The sequence below is a fragment of the Microplitis demolitor genome, chromosome 5 (assembly GCF_026212275.2).
Source record: "Microplitis demolitor isolate Queensland-Clemson2020A chromosome 5, iyMicDemo2.1a, whole genome shotgun sequence".
Classification (NCBI taxonomy): Eukaryota; Metazoa; Arthropoda; class Insecta; order Hymenoptera; family Braconidae; genus Microplitis; species Microplitis demolitor.
The window spans coordinates 14,008,709-14,028,999 of NC_068549.1; the positions used below are offsets into that span (position 1 = coordinate 14,008,709).

Consider the following 20,291-nt stretch of genomic DNA (forward strand, 5'->3'; position numbering starts at 1 on the left):
GTTCCGGTAGTGGGTCTTTGGAGTGTCATGAAAAAAAATCTTTTTTTTATATTAAATTTAAGAAATATAACGTAATTTGATAATTTTTGAATAGGTAAATGTCGATTCTATCTAATATAATAAATTATTTGGGTTATTAATCTATTTGAATATTTTTAAAACGATAAAAATCAGTCGTATACCTTTCGTCGTTCCGGTATTGGAACATTTACCTTCTATTTCAAAAATCTACAATAAAAAATCATACAATGAATTATTTAATAAATATTTTATTTTCGTATTACGATGAAGTTTTTTATTCATTCCTCAACTAATATATAGTTATTATACAACTAATCATTTGTTTTTGTTTAGTCATCGTTTCTTCACTGTACTCATGAAAATTTTATAAGAATGTAAATAATTTGTATTTTTTCATAAAAAATTTTTTTTGACAGAAAAGTTTACGTTTCTTGCTCAGCTTTTGAGCCTGTCTGAGATAAATGTTTAACAATATCAACCCAATCCCATCCACGAGGTTTTTCGCCTTTGCTATCAACCTTATTCCAACGACGCCTTTTTTGTGATTTTGTGAGTTGCTCTTTTTTTTGTTTTTTAGTTGATTCTTCCTGTTTAGAAATTATTGATATACAGGTGATTAATTATATTGTGTAATTCAATACAAAACCCCTAGTCACTAGTGTCTTATTCTACGTATGGGTCTTACGCAAGATCATGCAGCAAGAAATCGTCATCAAGACTTGTGCATGACTTGCTCCAGGCATTCTACACAAGAATATTGAAGGTATCTTCGATACGGTGCAGTTGAAAAGTTTTTGGCGCCTTTCTTGCACCAGTAACTCAAGGCATGGCTGGCTGAAGATCTGCTCAAGGCTCCAGGTCAATTTTGAGCCTTGAGCAGATCTTGAGAAAACCCTGTGCAACTATATTCAACTATAGTCTTCCTCCAGAATTGAGTTATAATACAGCACAAATTTATTGTGTAAGGCTTGCACTAGACTTGCTATTGAAATCTAGCCACAAGTGTCTGCAGCAAGACATGTAGGTAGGAAAAGACACTAACGTCTAACGAACTTGAGAGCAGGCTTGCTCAAGCCTTGAACAAGATTTTTATATGGGATGATATCAAAATAAAGTATACTTACTTTTTGATTATTATCATCAAGATTCAATTTAGCTGTTTGAATGCTTACATCAGCAATCGAAGTTTGCTGTTCTTCTATTAATTCAGTTAAATGTTCTTGAACTGATTGAAACAAAGTGTAAGTCATAGCACACCCAAGCCATTGCTCTGCTTCAGCTTCGACATGGGCTATAATTTTTTCTTTTACTTTGGGGAGACTAAAATTTAAAACCACGTCACAATTATTAATAACAATTACAATAAAAAAATAGCTATAAAACATACATGTGTTTATTATAGAATGTTTCCATGCTAATTGTCGGTTTGTTGGTAGGGTAAGTTTCATGCCAAATTATCTCCAATAAAAATGAACGCGAATCATTATCCTCTCCATACTATAAAATAATAGTAAATAATAGTGAAACATTCATTTTGCCTGTAATTATGGACTTCTTAATGAGTGTAAAGTTAGCCGACATCCGACAAATTTTATTTTTGACAGAGAAAATCTCCGTTGCAATGTAAGTTACTAACGTATTGAAAGTGAGAAATGGCGCGTTTCGTCAAATCCTAAATGTCCATTTAAAAAAAAAAAAAAACTTTTTTTCAATAAACGACAATTTAAAAAATAAAACTTTGGTAAGCTCTACTGACGTTATGTAACAATCTTCTGTCATAAAATTAAAATATTCTCGTTTACTCATTATCATTTGGATGTCCTTTTTCCATTTTTTTTTAATTTTCTAATTAGAACCTTTGAAAAGTCATAACTACTTGAATAGTTGTTCGATTAAAAAAAAAAATTTTTTTTGTTCGTTTTTTGTAAAATCTAAATGCCCATTTTTTTAGTTTTTATATTAGGCTCTTTAATTCAAAAATGGTAATAAAAATAAATTTTCGAAAAACTTTGGAAACATATATCCAACTTAAAATTGACCAAATTAAAAAAAGATGGACATGTTTATTTTGAAAAAAGCTTATTATCCACTTTTTTATTTACTTTTTTTTCGAGTAGAAATAAAGTTATATTTAAAAATGAATCAAAATCATTTTATCAGCGCGGTGTATGACTAAAAAACCATATTATCCCGAGGAATGCATATTCTAATATTTATTATCCGTACTCCGTCCCATATACTTTCTATGTATATTTTTTGACATACTTTTTACAGGAAGTATTTTAATTTTGAATGTAAAATTATGGAATTCTCAAAATTTTCAGAAGCACTAGCGGTTTTGTCCTCATCTATCATTAATTTTATTTTCATGTACTGTAATATGGCTGATATTCAATAATATGCGCAATCTGTTGGTTATTATTGTTATTTTGCTTTAAGAAGCAACTTATAGTCGAGTCATTTTACTCTTAAGCCTTGTTGAGGGAAATTAATTAGTGGATTTTTTTTTTATTGATTATACGTAAAAAATTTCGTAGATTATGAAAATAAAAATAAAAAAGCTCAATTCGGCCGAGTTTTCAAAATAAATAATAAAATAACAATAGGGATGCCGAGACACCGTGTATTTTCATTAAAAAAACTTTTATCTATTAATGTAAATCCCTATGATGACTGGTATTAAATCAAAGGACGATAAATTCTGAATCAGAAAAGTCTAAAACCAGTCTCTCGGGTTTTATTCTGTTCGCGAGAAAAATTAATTAAAAAAAAAATTAATTTGTTGTTTACATTTTGACACGCTGTCGGTAATAGAGCTGCAGAAACTGAGCTAGAGGGCGCGTGCTAGCCCGGGCTCAGTGGTTTTCATCTACTGCAATTTAAAATATTCTCACCATTTTGTGTTATAGAAATTGTTATTTTTTTTAAATTATTTATTAATTCAATTTCTTTCCAAAAAATTAAATTAATAATTAATTGAAAAAATAATTCTACGCGAGTATTATTATTACGATGTTAATAAATAAAAAAAATGAACACGAAATATATTTTCTGCTAACGGTTTTATGATCGTTATCCCTGGTTAAAAAGGAGAATTAAAGAGGATTAAAAAAGCACACATTTTTAATACTACTTAATACTCTCCAATACTCCTAATTCTCCGGAGAATTCAAATCGAAACTGAAATAAATCCTTTTTAATTCTCCTCCAACTTTTTAACATTTTAGGATTAAAAAGAATAAAAAAGGATTAAATATTTTGAATACTAACTAATTCTTTTTAATTCTAAAATAATATTGCAATTTCTGCTCTCGCAAAGAATTCAAAAGAACAAAAGAGAATTCGAAAAAGTTTTATTCTAACTAATTCTTTTTAATTCTAAAATAATATTCCATTTCTGATCTAGAAAAGTGATATATATCACTAAAAGATCAAATAAATTTTAAATTTATAATTTACTGAAGAGAATAAAATATTCATTAAAAAAAAATAAAATTACATAAATATGAAATTAAAAGTTTGACGTGCGCTATTTCCAAAACAATGTTTAATAATTTATAATTGAATAATAAATAATAATTAATTCTCTCAAAAATTGAACTTTTTTCTTTATTTTATCAATAAATTAGTACTAATTTTGTTATTTTCATCAGCACAAAAATTAAAAATTTACTTTTATTATTTAACCATCGGTAAATAATATTGCAGGATTAAATTTAAAATATTGGAAAATATAAATTTAAAATTTAATTGACGTTTCAGTGATACAGCGATCGTAAAACCGTAAGTAGAAAATATTTTTCTTATTCATTTTCTCTTCGAGCTCGAAAATACTGTTGTATGCAATTGTTTTCGGAAATACCCGTTTTTTAGCATTTCTTTCTCCCACGATATAATACGAACGAATTAACCGATTGAGATGGTTGAGACGGCAATCGACGCGTTTTATTGAGTTCTAGAGCTGGTCAAATTTTGAAATTAATCGGATGAGTCGCTTCGAAGATAATCGAAGAAAACCGGTTTTCACCATTTCTTTCTCGATCGATTTCTCTTGAACGAATAAACCGATTGAGATAGTTAAGGCGGCAATCGACGCGTTTCGACACACACACACACACACACACACACACACACACACACACACGCGCGCGCGCGCGCGCGCGCGGACATCCTTCTGAAATTAGTCAGAATAGCTTCTTAGGACCTCAAAACGTCGACATTCGATGAAAACACGATTTTCGAAAATTGGGGTGAAATCAATAACTTCCCGAATTTTTGAAAATTTTTAATTATTTTAGCGGAAAGTTAAAAAAAATAAAATATAAAAAAGGCGGTGCCACACTCATTACGCAACCGACGAAGGGTTAATATTACCGCTGTTTATTATGCGCTACTTTAACCTGTGCAAATTCTCGAAGAGAATGGAGTCAATCCTAGTTGTAATAAGTCGCTTTTATTGAAATTATGTCAACATTTCGGTTTAAGGAAAAAAGAAGTTAATAATTTTCGCATAAACCTATACTTTTTTTAGCATGACAACAGAAATAATCTCAAGGATAAAATAATAAAGACATTAACCATAAAAAAGAGAGTGTCTAAAATTGTTTAACTATCGAGTGATGAGCCTAAGCTTTCTTCTACTAATAATAAGAGGAATCTCAATTATTGAGATGTTTAAGTTAAATATCCATGCAACCTGAAGAGAATAATACTACAAAATCCCAAGAAAATAATTCTACAAAAGATAAAAACACTTATGTACTCGTTGAATCTTATCAAGTTTTTTCATCAAAAATAGTTTACGATGATATATTAACGTTGGATTTAATTCATCATTATCTTCGGAACGAACTACCATCAAAATTAGATATCAGCTGCGTCCTAATATTTAAAGGATTAAAACACAGCAATAATGGGACATTCCGTGATTATGCAGAGTGTAAGCAACCTGAATGTAATATCCAATTCCAATTTAATGGGAAGATGGTAGGCTTGAAAACAACAATCAATATTTATTCTACTGAAAATATTCCTAATTATACGTTACCTCTTTCGTATCAACTACGAGGTATACCCAGCGACAAAAAGTTCAACAATGCTTGAGATTTATAAAACCAAGTACTTTACATAAAGAATTAGTAAGCGATATGGATGAAAAACTAACTAGGAAACGAAATAATTATAAATTTACTCATTCGAAAAAAATTCTAAGAACAGTGAAGACCGAACTAAACACCATAAATTACTGTGATACTGATGATGTTACAGATATATCGATCAAAGCTAAAGATCATTCATATATACGTCAATTCACTTCACTTTTCACGATATATTTAGAAACCATGAAGCAAATTGAATTGTTGAAAGCCCATAAAAATTTAATCTTGTATATTGATGCTACCAGATCTGTACTTAGAAAACCATACGTGGAATCGAAGATGGTTTATTACTATCCCGGGAAAAAATGATCAGATCTGATCAGATTTGAACAGGCATGAGTCTTCAGGCCTGGTCAGACATGAAAAATGACCATGCCTGACCAGGCTAGGTCAGGGCTATTTTGCATGGTCATGCACGACGATGTATAATTCGTGCTAAGTCATGAATGATCATTCATAGCCGAGCCTAGTCATACATTATATTGCATGAATCATGCATGACTATTCTTGCCCGTCATACGTGATCATGCATGATTGAACATGACTTTGCATGATCATGCATGTCTTTGCATGAATCGTGCAAAGTCATGCCTGAATCATGCACGATCATGTCTGAATCATGTACGATCATGCCCGAATCATGCACGATTATACATGATCAAGCATGATTGTGCATGACGATTTTTCCCGGGTATTAATGGAAAAATATATCCAGTACTGGAACTAATTACAAACAACCACGCAGCTCTTTCAATCGCTAATTTTTTAAAATATATTCAAGATTTTTGGACCCAAAACAATATGAAATGGCCTTGTTGGGGTAGATCATATCTGTCCATGCCTATTCATGTCTGACGCGTTAAATACGCTTAGGCCTGATCATACCTTCCATGTCTGTTCATGTCTGATCCAGCCTGATGTATGGGAATAAATTTGAAATCTTAGTTACAATTGAATGTAACTAATTTAGTTATAATTATATATAGCTAACGTAGTTATAATTATATATAACTTCTATATTATCCCGGGAAAAAGAAATTATACATAATTAGATATAATCATATATAATTTTATAATATTCTATATAATTTTGTATAGTTATGTATAATTACATCTAATTTTTTAAAAAATTTTATGTTTAATTGTACATAAAAATATATAATCTATATCTATAGAATGACAGGTCTTTTTTTTTAACGCGCATTACGTAAGAACTACTGAATATTTTGACATGAAATTTACACCACAAAATTCGCCGTGTTCCAAAGAAAGTTTCAAGCTATGTATTTTTATGATTTTGATGATAAAACCTATATTTTTTAAAATTTCATTTTAATAAATTTTATCGATTATCGATTGTTCTTTTTTTTCAAATAAAACAAAAGAACATAATATATATAGATCTTTCCTTTTTTTGGCATGAAATAATTTTATTTTATTTTCTACTTAAGGTAAAATCCCCTATATCCGCTCAGTACCATTAGTCGGTCACTTTAACTGTTTAATGCGTTTTTTATAATTTTTATAAAAAAAAAATTTCAACGACAAAAATTATTATTGATAAATAATTATTTGTGAATGTAAATATATTAAAATATGATGTAGCAAATTAATGTATTATAAATTATAAATTTAAAATCAAGCGACTGTTTCAAAAATCGCGCTCAGCCGGGCATTTTTTATTTCAACGTTTATTCGTTAGATTGAATGTAGGTTTTGTCTTATTTTATAATAATTTTTATAACTATTTCTTATTAGATACATTTTAAAAATTCATGAAATTTCATATTATGAAAGAATAAAGTTATATAGGGAAAGTGTGGGTACTACTACGGTTTTTTTTTGGGTGTTACTTCAAAAGCAATTTAATGAAATTTATTCCAAAATATTGATAGTTTTTTTTTTATACCCAAGTTGTACTTATTATTAAGTTAAAAAAAATTAACAATGAGATGAACTAATATTTTCTTTGAATAATAAACATTTTAGAGACAAGTCTATATGCATGTATTACTGCGGGCCTAAAGTGGCTTGCACCTATTACTGCGTGCCAATTACTGCGGATGATCCAATTACTGCGTGCCTATTATTGCGGCTAAATCAATTACGAAAAACTTCGGGATCAGACAAAAAATGAAATAAAACAAGTTTGAAAGATATTATCCTAATGAAATAATTAATAAAATTCATTAATATGATAACAGAATTATTTTAATTTATAAAAATAAATATGACAAGTAAACACCGTACAGTACAATCTACTTATGACGGCTTCGAACTCATGTGGAAACTTCAATTTCATCACCATTAAAAATTCGTGTAGAACCGATTTTGATAGTCTTAATCAGTAAAAAACTCAATGAATTAGTTAATAATACTAGTGAACCATCCTCGTATTTGATACTCTGTTACCTTAGCCCGGGTTACAGATTAACTTTCAGAAATTCTTTCTGTAACATTTGGATGACGTTTCAATTAACAAACTTTCAAACCAAAACTTTCTGGCTTATTATTAGGGAATAGGGTTTTCCTATTATCATTGTCACACAGTATTTTTAAGTTTTCAATCAATTTTTTTTTGATACTGGAAAACCTTGTTTACAATAGTAAAACATCCATTGAACTAGTTAATTTTCTCCTTCATAACTAAGTACAGTTGATAATTTGGTTTGCAGTTCTTTGTCAAACTTAAACATAAACAACTCTTAATTAAAGTTGCAATAATAATAAATATTTTATTAATAAAATAATTTAAAATACATGAACATTATTTTTAACAAAATTAAATGTTTTTGAGAGTTTAATTCTCACTAATCCAGACTTTATGATTATGTCAGTGAGGTATGTATACCTAAAAATATTTGACAATAATAAATTAAAATAATTAATGCAAAAAATTACTATAAGAATAATCAATAAAGCATTTTTTTATTTTATAAAGTGTTTGCTTTCATTGTAGTTAATTTTTTTATAAATTACATGTTAGGTAAAATGACATAAAAAAAAAATCTTAAGTGGTGTGACGAGGATCAACGAGATGAAAAATTATTAAATTTAAGTGATGATAATGACAGTAATTATTCAGATACTGAGATACAGTATCAGTGGGAATCAGCAACGACACAGACTTCTTCTGATGACCATTCAAATGTCGTTGAAACGGATATAAATAATAATGGTGATAATCATTACTTACTAAGATCCACTACAAAAAAATTAACGATTCAATGTCATAAGTCAGATAAAACAAAGATTATCGAACAAATGTCAAATGAAACGTCGACTGAATCAGATGATGATTTGTCATCTGCTGCAAATGATAAGATTTTACCTCCACGACGAAGACCCAATAAAAAAAGTTTAAAAAAAAAAGTCAAATAAAGCTAAAAGTAATTTGACCAATGATGACAGCGATTATGATAATAATAGTAATGCTAGTGATAATGGTGGTAAAGATAGTAAAAAACGAAGTACTAAAGCAACTAACTGTTCAAATTCAAAAAAAAAAATTGTGAAGAAGAAATCAAATGAAGTGCAAATGGAAACAGACGACTACTACCTTGAAAAAAATAAAACAACTAAATGGACTAAGCAACCACCTCCTACGTCAAAAGTTTCTAATAAAAATATAATTACTGATTTTATTGGAGTGAAGAATTATGCTAAAAACGCGAGAACACCTTTACAATGCTTCGAATTATTTATTTCAGAAGATACTTTATCCTATATTGTTGTTTTTACAAATAAAAAGCTCATTGAAAGTCAGAAAAATTACTCTAGACCTAGAGATTGTAGTCCAACAACTATTGATGAAATTCGAGCTCTATTGGGGCTATTATTTTTAGCTGGAACCATGAAAATGTCACATGTTAATTTGAGAGATCTATGGTCGACTGATGGTATGGCGCCTAAGTATTTTCGATCAGCAATGCGTTATTATCGTTTCACTTTAACGCTAAGAGCACTCCGATTTGATGACATTGATACCCGGGCTACTCGTTCTAAGGAAGATAAATTTGCCCCAATCCGAGATGTATGGAAAACTTTTGACGAGCAATGTTTAAAAGCTTACTCACCTGGAGAAAACTTAACAATTGATGAGATGATGTCATCTTTTAAAGGTCGCTGCAGTTTTAGACAGTATATGCTAAATAAGCCGGACAGATATGGTCTCAAAAATTTTGCTCTAGTGGATGCTTCATGCTTTTATACTGTAAGAATGGAGATGTATCTGGGAAAGCAACGAAGTGAAAAGTTTCAACTTGACAATAAGCCTTCAAGTGTTGTGAAAAGAATTGCTGAGCCTATTCTAAATACTGGTCGGAACTTAACTATGGACAATTGGTTCACATCTATTCTCTTGATTACTGAATTAGCGACAAAGTATAAAACTACAACTGTTGGGACAATTCGAAAGAATGAGCCTGAAATACTATTTTCATTTGTTGACACCAAAGCTAAAAGGCTCGTTGCGAGTACTTTGTTTGGATTTTCGAATGGAAATATTTTATTATCTTACGTACCACAAAAAATAAGAATGTTGTTCTCGTATCGTCTATGCATAATTCAATGATTATTGATGAAAAAACTGGCGACAGGAAGAAACCTGAAATAATTACATTTTACAACGCGACAAAAAGTGGGGTAGACGTTGTTGACAAGTTAAAATCATCTTACAGTGTAGCTAGATGTAGTTGTCGATGGCCATTGACAGTTTTCTTTACTCTGCTAAATGTAGGTGGTACAAATAGCCAGATTATCTACTTTAAAACACCCGAATTAAAGTATCAAGAAGAAATTTCTTGAAAAATCTTGACAAAGATTTATGTCGTCCGTGGCTGGAGCAGAGAAAGCAATTGGTTTCATTACCGATTCAATTACGCACCTCTATAAAAAAGTTTATCGGTGACAATGAAAGCTTGGATACTAAATATGATAATAATAATAATTGCGACGATGGTGAGCGACTATTATGTTTTTTATGTCCAATTAGAAAAAATAGGAAAACCAAGATAAGATGTAAAACTTGCAGTAATCCTATTTGCGGAGAACACACAATTCGTATCTGTACAAACTGTGGAACAAACCAAAGTTCAACCGATGATGATGTCTGATCGTGAACGAATTCTAGTCTGTGGTACAATGTAATCTTATATTTATTATAATTAAGATTGTTTAAAATATTATTAAATATCTTAAAAATTTTAAATAAATGTTTGTTTAATTCGTGTTTAAAAAACTAATGATACAAATTTTAATAAAAAAATAATTAGTACTAAAGTTTATTTGAAAATTAATTAATGTTATTATGCTCAAAAAACAATACAATAATTAATTATCTTAGGTATTTTTATTATTGACCACCTTTACTTTGAATAAAATGTATAAAAAAATTATCTTTAAAATTTCAAACTTAATTAATTAGTTCATCTCTTTTGTCAATATTTTCAAATTAGTAAAAAAAATTCTAAAAAATAAATACAATTGTACAGTATTAGCTTGAGTGGTTTTAATTTAAAATCATGGTCATAATACTTGGCAACACCGCAATATTAAATACATGGCGGCGGCACGCCGCGGCGCGATGAACGGAGGGTGGTGAGACCGCGCGATGGACGGAGGGTTAACATTCGACTTTGAGATAAATTCGTCCGAGACTAATTGGTCCGAGAAGTGGTGATACATTTTAATGAAGTGTTTGCTGCACTTTGAAATTTTGCACGGTAACACTTTTAGAATAGATGAATAATAAATCGTATGTTTGGCTAGCCTTTTTTGTAAAGGAGATACTGTGTGTAGCGCTAATTTGCAATAAAATATGTCAGATAATCTGTTTGATTCACGATCAGCATAAAATTAAATGAAATTTATGAAAATTTTTAAGACAGAAATGAATAATCCAGTTACTTTTAGAAGTGAAAATATAGAACCAAACAACCCGAAAATTGTATTTTTATATAATAGAAACGAAGTGTTTGATTCAAGCTGAAATTTTAATAGCATCTAAATTATATTTATATAAAAATACTTTAAAAAAGCCATACACTTTTGTTAATGTTAAATAACAACTAAACATTAAATAATGGGTATAGCCGGATTAATATGGGAATTCTGCCCCCACGGCTTTTTTGAGTCATACTTAGGGGATCGAATGAAAATAATACATTTCAATTATTAGCTCTTTAACTCAAACGGTATTCGAAAATTTCAAAAAAACCTGGTTTTTCGAAATTATTTTTCTTTTTATAGTAAAATTTGGAATGAATCACTGATAATTTTTTTCCTAATTGTTACGAGCCCAAAACATAAAAAAATCATATGATCATGATTCTCAAACGGAAAGCCGATTTTTAACGAGGAAACGAAAATTATAATATTTTTTTTTTAGCCTTTTTGAAATATGTCACTCACCAAAATTCGTCAGAAAATGTCTTTTATACTCCTCTATACTCAGGAATTTTTTTGAATTTTTCGAAGTGGTTGAACAATTCAAAAAAAAATTAAAAACTTATTTTTTTCTTAAAATTTTGCGTTGTAACAAATTTATATTTTTTTTTTTTTTAATAAAAATAAATACGCATAAATTTTTGTTTTACCAAAAATATATTTTTGCAGAAGATAAACATAAAGAATCAGTAACCTAAAGTAAATAGAAGGGTTATTAATGATTCAAAAGACACCTGAAGGTTTTGAAAAATTTTGAAAAAGATGGTTTTTTACGTGATCGTTGTTTAGTAAAATGATTGACAATATTTGATAAATAATGTAATTGTGAATTTTAAGTAGAAAAAAAAGTTTCTACGTATTTTCCGACTAGAAATTGTTAGTTGAGACCTATTGGTCCCTTATTGGGTTGTCCTATACGGACCCCGCATAGGGATGTCACGCACCTATTAGGACCTTATCGGACAGTCCCAGCTGGGTCCCAATAGGGAAATTCCCAAGAGATCCCACTAGGAAACCTCTGTCAAAAAAAATACCAAAATGTAAAAAAAAAAAAAAAGATAATTTTTATTAAATCCGAAATAATAATTGTGGAAAATTAATTAGTGAAAAGTTGTGAGTGAAATTAATTAATTAATTCTCCAAATCAAACAAAGTTAATTAATTACTAAATTAATTATTGAGAATTTAGAGTTAAGAAAATCAGAGTGAAATTAAATTTTGTGATACTGAAACTACTGAACCTATTGGAAGTGTTGAAAGTACAAAGTAGAGGAAGATTTAGATAGATTTTGATTTAATGCTAAGTGAATTAACTATAATTTAGGTCCGGTGGACAAAATTAAGTTAGGTTGAGATTATGACCAGGGGACACTACCCTCGCGGACCTGGAATCACTGTAAAATCACAGTGAAATCACAGTGAGATTATAGTAAAAACATTGTGAGACCATGATGAAATTACAGTGAAATCACCGTGATTTTGTGCCATTCTGTCACTGTAGTTTTATGGTTATCTCACAGTGATTCGATAGTGGTTTCACAGTGATCTTATTATGTTATCACAGTCGATTCATAGTTACCTCATAGTGGTATTGCAGTGATTTTAGTGTGGTACCACAGCCAATTCACAGTGAATCTACAGTGAATTTCCAGTAAACTTACAGTAAATTCACAGTGAATATACAGTAAATTTACAGTGAATATATAGTGAATTCACAGTGAATTTCCAATAAACTTACAGCAAATTCACTGTGAATTTACTGTAAGTTTACTGGAAATTCACTGCGGAAAAAAAATACAAAAAAATTACTAACACCTACCATCATTTTTTTTTTTTTTTTTTTTTTTTTCAAATAAAAAAAAAAACAAAAATTTTCAATGACTACCATTTTTTATTTTTTTTGTCATTCTATAATATCAAACTTTGAAGCTTTTTGCAATTTTTTCCATTAAACTTATTTCTCAAAACACATCTTGAAAATTTTTAAGTGCTCAGAGAACTTTGAAATAAAAAAAAAAGAATACAAACAAAAATTAAAAATGGCCATCATGACATAAATATTCAGTTTATTTAAAAAAAGTACATAAAAAAGTTGAAGAATGTTTGAACAACTTTTTTTTTGCTATTCTAAAATCACCATAAAACTATAGGCAAATCATCATAAATTTACTGCGAAATCATGGTGAAATCGTCATTGATGCACTGCGAAATCATTGTGAAAACACTATTGATTTACTGTGAAATCACCATTACGTTACTGTGAAATAATTGTGAAATCAGCATTCATTTACTGTGAAATCATGATGAAATCAATATAAATTTACTGTAAACTCGCCGTAAAATCACAGTGAAATCACTACTAAATCACAATGACAAAATGGCACAAAATCACTGTGAATTCACTATAAAATCACCATAAATACACCGTCAAATTACGGTGAAAGTGAATTCACTGTGATTTTACAGTGATTCCAAGTCCGCGAGGGTAGGGTAAAGTAAATTGTCGGTTAACATCCAGAGGACGGTTTTTTAGCGTATGGGAGTGTGGAAACGTCCAGGGGACGATATTTTCAATAAGGAAAATTGGAGAAATATAAAGGAATCACGTTTGTCATAAGAAAGATTTAGTTTCTCATAAGAATATTAATTTATCATAAAAATAATAAAAGGAAAAGTAAGGTGCTTGTAGTAAAGGAAATAAAATTAACTATTAAATATAAATTATTTCAGCTTATTTCACAATCCTCACGTCTCTCACAAAATATTACAAACGACTCTGATTGATCTATAATAATTTAACAACAGCCGGTTCTGGAAGGCCGAGTCCATCTTCCACTTGCGCCCTAATATTCGACTATAATACTTAAGGTAATTTGGTAGTCAAACCTCCAACAGTTAACCCTTACTTCAATTGCGATAATTTCAAAGATTATATTTTTAAGCCCTTAAAAACCAAAAACCAGAATTTTTTACCATACCGTTTAAGAAATATAATTAATTAAACTTTCGTGAAAATACATGGGCTCTTATGGCTGTCTTTATTCAACTTAACAGGAAGTTGATAATTTGTAAAAAAAATGGCACAGTTAACCTAAACAAAAAAAACTATTCAGTCTACGATATAATATCTAAAATATCTATCTAATAAATTTCGAAACAATTTACCGCATGGTTTTTTTTTAATTAATTTTTTTGTGTGACAGAAAGATTTCTGTCATTGTTTTGTAACTTATTCTGCGCCCCTCTTATTTATACTTGGGAAAAATGGTGGTTCTGCTGTGCGCGCAAAATTTAAATTATTGTTTACATTCAAAGAATAAACATATATTTATATGATGATCGTTAAATACTGGACTGGTAATAAATACAAACCAAAGAGTTAAATGAATAATAATCATGAATACTCATCATTAATAAGATAAGATGTGTAAAAATTACGGGAAAAATAAATTTTATATTTCAATTGCAGTCGAGTCTCGTTATGAACCCGCATAAAGGGGTGTAGGGGAATATAATTCTAAGAATTTGTGTACCCCCACTCTGTCAGCGCAGGCGACAGTCGTGAGTTGAACTTCCCCTACTTTTTAAGCGTGTGAGTGTGTACTTGATTGTTTCCAGTATCTCGTTATGAGTCCGTTTGACTTGAGTGTTATGTTTCTCATAGTAATACAGTGTCTTGCTTATAAACAAATAATAGGACTAATATGATAAATAAACTCTTAATTTCTTTTCATGAATATACGGTCTCATATCGAGACTCTGAAATTAATTTTTTTTTCACGTTGTGGAGGGGGAAGGGCTTCCGTGGAAATCCTGGTTCACGGACTCATAACGAGCGGACTCATAACGAGACTCGACTGTATTAAAATTAAACAAAAAATAATTAATGTTTTTTATAAATTAAAAAATTATTAGGTGTGAAGATTAGTATATTATTTATATTTATAGATAAAAATAAATATTTATTTGATGTGTGTGGGGTATTAGATTGATAAAAAAATACAAATTAAATAGTTGAAGAGATAAACTATATATTAATAATTATCACTGTTCAAATAGTAACAATAAATTGTGTCAAATTAATTTTTTGTCACTAAAATAATAACAATTGATTAACTTGGCTGATCTGTGCCATACTATCACCGATTTTATTATTTGTTTAACAATTTTTTTTCTTATTAAATTGTGTGTCAGTTACATTTATCGTATTATTATGAATTGTCAAAAATTTACCGGGATTATAAGGTTATATTTACTACACATACACGTGATACACATTAAACTGTCAAAGAAACTAGTGTAAACAGAAGTACCAATTTTCATAAAATAACAACTGTTGGTACTGTTTAGTTGCAGTCAAAACAATTTATGTAATTAAACAAAAATTATTACTATTTGTTTCTGCACATTAATTATAGTTTATAAAATATAATTATTAATTATCTTAAATTGTTATGAACTTCATTGAATGATTGAAGTCAAAAAAAATAATAATTTAGATACTGTTTTGACTTCGGAATGCGGCTACCAAATTACCTTAAATAATATGAATTTATTCATTGCCACGCGCGGGGTGCCGGGCGCTCTCAATTGAGTGCGCAGCCGAGCTTCTCAGGCTATATTGCAGTTTCAGTCAGTCATAATTAAAATAACAATTAAAAATATTGTTATTAAACAAATTTAATTTTTTTAAACAATATCATGAATAATACGATAAAATAATTTTTTATTATTACACTGAGAAAAAAAAAATTGTATTCAAGTATCTGCGTGTTTGTATCTTCCCGAGTAAATATTTTTTCTCCCCTCCGGGCGAAAAGCGTCAACTTTTTTCCCGCTGTGTGAAACGAAGTTGACGCTTTCCGCTTCCGTCGAGGAGAAAAATAGTATTGACACCATGGGCAGTAAATAAGAAAGCCTCAGATCACATGTTTGTTGACCTCGGCTTCGCCTCGGCATATTACATGAGATCTGAGACATTTCTTACTTTCCTGCCCGAGGTGTAAAATATACTATTTAATCATAGTAAAAGTATGCTCCAACCGAGTAATATTTTCTTGATTTAAGAATTTCTGTACTTATTTTGAGAAAATATTCTTGGTTGGAGTAAATTCTTACTTACATTAAATAAATAATTTTCTCGAGAGGATACAAACATGCAATTTTTGGGTGTGACGCTTTTTGTGATCAAGACAATTCATCCCCTGACGACTCATCCCCGACAATTTATCTCTCAATTTTAATATTCCAAATAGAAATTTAAGAAATTTTTAATAGAATTCAATTAAGAAAAAAAAAAAGAAAGCTGAAAAAAATCGCTTTGTTTTTCTTTTTGTGAAAAAGAGCATTTTAATATAGGAGTCCGGGGGCTTAGTGCAATTTTTCACATTTTTTTGTAGTCGGGCGCTATCCCGACTAAAAATTTTTATGTGAAACCTATTGGGCCCTTATTGGGCGGTCTCAGCTATGCCCCAATAGGGAAATCTCTAAGAGATCTCACGAGGGCATCCCTATTAAAAAAAAAATATTGAATTAAGAAAGAAAATTTCAACTTGTTCCAAATTGTGATTTAATGTATAAGGAACATTACTTAGAGGAAATATACATAAATTTAATTGATGAAAGAATCTCAGCGACTGCTGGGCTCGAACTTACATCCTTCTGATTCAAAGTCTTTGATGCTATCCACTGCGCTGACCCATGTATGTGATCGCGTCAGTGTAAATCGTATATTTATTATGACATTAAAGAATAACTGATGAAGATATAAAAAATTCGTGATGCAATAATTGACGTACTCTTTGTATAAATATAGGGGGGCAAAACGGGGTACTTAAGAATATACTAAGTTTTCGGGGATTATAAGGTTATATTTACTACACATACACGTGATACACATTAAACTGTCAAAGAAACTAGTGTAAACAGAAGTACCAATTTTCATAAAATAACAACTGTTGGTACTGTTTAGTTGCAGTCAAAACAATTTATGTAATTAAAAAAAAAAATAATGACTATTTGTTGCTGCACATTAATTATAGCTCATAAAATATAATTATTAATTATTTTAAATTATTATGAACTTCATTGAATGATTGAAGTTAAAAAAAAAAAATAATTTTGATACTGTTTTGACTTCGCAATGCGGCTACCAAATTACCTTAAATGCGACCAGACTTTACAGGGATAACCCCTCTGTTATAATTTTTTAAATTGTCGTGTAGGTATTGAAAAAAAAAATTTTTTTTTTTTCATGGACATTGGGGATTTAAAAAAACTCGCCATTTCTCACTTTCAATACGTTAGTAACTTATATTGCAATGGAGATATTCTCTGCCGAAAATAAAAATTGTTGGATGTCGACTAATTTTACACTCATACTTATTAAAATGATAAATGTACCTTATATTGATAAGTCGTAGAGTTTAATTGCTTAAAAGCCGCATCTCCTTCATAGATCGATAGTAATACTTCTCGTTCTTCTTGTTGCAATTCAATGTCACCCATTTTTTGTTGTGATTTTCAAATTTATATTACAAATAATAATAGGAAGTTCAAATTAGTACCTGATTTCTACCATCATTTACCTGGCTCGTATTAACTTAGTCAGAAAAGTGGTATAATTGAGTATATCTTTGAAAAAAACAATCATTGGATTAATGAAGATATTATCTTAAAAATTAATATTTCATTCATTAATAAAATATTTTGCAATCTTTTTATACATTTTTTAAGCAGCTTCTCTTTAAATTATAGTCTAGCAATATAAAAAACAAATGAAGTAGTTAAAACTGAAAGGGTGTACATGACAAAAAATTTTTTCAGCTGAAAAAGTTGTTTTGAGTTAATAAAATTTTATTTTTTCAAAAAAAAAAATGACAGTAAAAAAAATGGTTCTTTGTTGCTTATACCCTTTCAGTTATAATTAATAAAACCTCTTGAAATAACCAATGAAATACCTGATTAAATCACTGGTCTGAATAGTAACTATTCAGGTCAGTGGATGAAATCGCAACAGTTATACATTAGGGTGTGTTCCACAAGCGTTCACAACGCTCAAAACGTCCCAAAATCCTATCTAAATATACGTGAGCGTGACGTTGTCAACGTAAGTGCAGTACATATACAGATGTTGTCGATAAACAATAATGCCTAGGATACTTGAGTCAAAACTGACGCCACTTCCTGGGCAGTGGGCAGTTCGGGGCCATATGAGAGATCCGAACGGAAATGTAGCCAACGCAAAAATGCAAGCAAATTTTGAAGCAAGCTCCCTGATAGCCACCCTAACCATAAGTTAGCTACAAGCTACTGCCGTATTTTAAAGGTAACTTAGAGGTAAGTATTGGAGAGCAAACAGTTACCTTTAAGTTGACAGTAAATTGTCTGCAATTTTTTATTTAATTTGACTACAAGTATTAACGTCAGACAATAACGTTAAGTTGATTGAAAGTTTCACTTCAAATTGACGACAAGTTTTTCTGGCAAGTTACATTCAAGCTACTGCCTTATTCTGAAGCCAACTTAAAGGAAAGTATTATACAGCTAAGGTTTGCCAGAAACTTTCTCGTTAAGTTAGCCGACAGTGTTGTTCTACAACGCTTGTAGAGCAATGTCTGGCTATCAGGGCTCGGTCTATAACAAAATATGTATCCTAATAGCCACTTTAGCTTGCAATTGACGGTAATTTGATATTGAAATTACCTGAAATTTCCTGCCTGGATTTGCCGGGTGCCATCTTTTTGTCCTAACAACAAGTTCTTTCGAGTCGAAAAGTATTTCGATTGAATATTATTCCTGCTAGAGTTAAGAGTCAAATGATGTTAATAACGACTGTATTTATTTCTAGTGGATGTTTGAGACAGATTTGTATTTAGTCAGTTGCATTTAATGTTGTTTCCTTTAAATACAGATGGCTGATAGTAGCAGTACAAGATGGTGACTTGGTAATGTAGAAAGATGTCAAATTATGAACAGTTGTACATCGAATTGATGTTATGTATTTGCATACAGTGATTAAGTCGGACATAAAATGTTACATGTGTATTTGTTGCTATCATGAAAAATAGTCACTAATCTATTAAAACAACGATAATTTAATGCATTAGTATTTTATACTTTTTTTAAAATGAATCAAATTAATTGAGAGCAATTTGCTTATAATGCCAGTTGAATTTTTGGATCCGTGACGATTTGCATAAAACTAGATTTAATGTCCCTAGATCGAGGTTTGTTATGTCCTCAACAGCCTCAGGTGCCTCCACCTGTTAATTAATTAGTAAACTTGAGATATATAAGAAGCGCGCATTTAAATTCCATTTGAAATTATATATTAATTTCTTACAACACTTATTGCGTCTTAACAATATTGAGTCAATAATTTAAATGATAAATCGTCGTGGCACATACTCATTAAATTATATATTTTTATTATAAGAAAGTTTAAATAAATAGATAGATAAACCTTTATTTTGTATTCAGAGAAATATAAATACAGGTTGAGTGGTCTTGGAACGTTTCCTGTCATCCGATACTTAAAACCTAAACAAAACATACGCATAAAAATCATGAATAGGTCCTTGTTCTAAAGTTAACCGTCTATATGGTTATAAACAAATACATATTCTATCAACAAGTAAGAAAAGAAAATATATAATTAATAAATGTTACTGACTAATGAAAACCATGTCTCACCAGAATTTAACTATTACTGTTAATATTAAATAAAGAGTGACGCGTATAATAAATAAATTAAAGAAAATATAGAAATATAGCATTATATTAATTATAATAATGTTTCACAATAAACAGTAATGTCAATGGTACTAAATAATTAAATATAGAATAATTATGGAGGAATACACCTCTGATAGCCTAGAATATTTAACTGGAAGATTGTATCTAAGTACATATAAATAGAATAAATAATAAGAAGTTGTAGAATGGATAAAGTGAAGAACGTATATGTGTAAGCTTATATCTCCAATTTGAATTAGTAGAAAGTATAAATGTATAAGTATAATATTTAGTAAAGAACATAGATATATAAGAATATATACATATAAGCATGAGTGTGAACATGAGAGTAGTGGGGAGAAGTTGGAGAGTGAAGGTCCGAGATCTCTCTGCCGTCTGATGTAACTTCACTTCTCTCCTAGAACTCTT

General features: G+C 29.7%; 1 protein-coding gene across 3 annotated transcripts; it reads right to left on the minus strand.

Moving 5' to 3' along the window:
* Window positions 1–304: 304 nt before the first annotated feature.
* On the minus strand, window positions 305–18,381 carry LOC103572215 (RWD domain-containing protein 4). 3 transcript variants are annotated; one of them, XM_014442291.2, is made up of 6 exons: window positions 18,038–18,381; window positions 17,852–17,951; window positions 17,529–17,759; window positions 1,409–1,518; window positions 1,146–1,341; window positions 305–608 (listed from the first exon to the last, which is right to left on the minus strand). In XM_014442291.2, the coding sequence occupies exons 3-6, from the start codon at window positions 17,631–17,633 to the stop codon at window positions 444–446; spliced, it is 576 nt and encodes a 191-aa protein (XP_014297777.1). In that variant the 5' UTR covers window positions 17,634–17,759; window positions 17,852–17,951; window positions 18,038–18,381; the 3' UTR covers window positions 305–443. The 3 variants fall into 3 exon arrangements, with proteins under 3 accessions (XP_014297777.1, XP_014297776.1, XP_014297778.1); XM_014442290.2 differs by lacking the exon at window positions 17,852–17,951 and having other exon boundaries at window positions 18,086–18,381; XM_014442292.2 differs by having other exon boundaries at window positions 17,852–18,079.
* Between the last annotated feature and the right edge of the window lie 1,910 nt (window positions 18,382–20,291).

Excerpts from the sequence above, each read along its gene's own strand:
- LOC103572215 (XM_014442290.2), bottom strand. The coding sequence starts at position 17,633 with ATGGGTGACATTGAATTGCAACAAGAAGAACGAGAAGTATTACTATCG. Across the intron at positions 1,342-1,408 it reads ACATTCTATAATAAACACAT|TCTCCCCAAAGTAAAAGAAA; the intron begins GTATGTTTTATA and ends TTTAAATTTTAG. Across the intron at positions 609-1,145 it reads TTGATGATAATAATCAAAAA|GAAGAATCAACTAAAAAACA; the intron begins GTAAGTATACTT and ends ATTTCTAAACAG.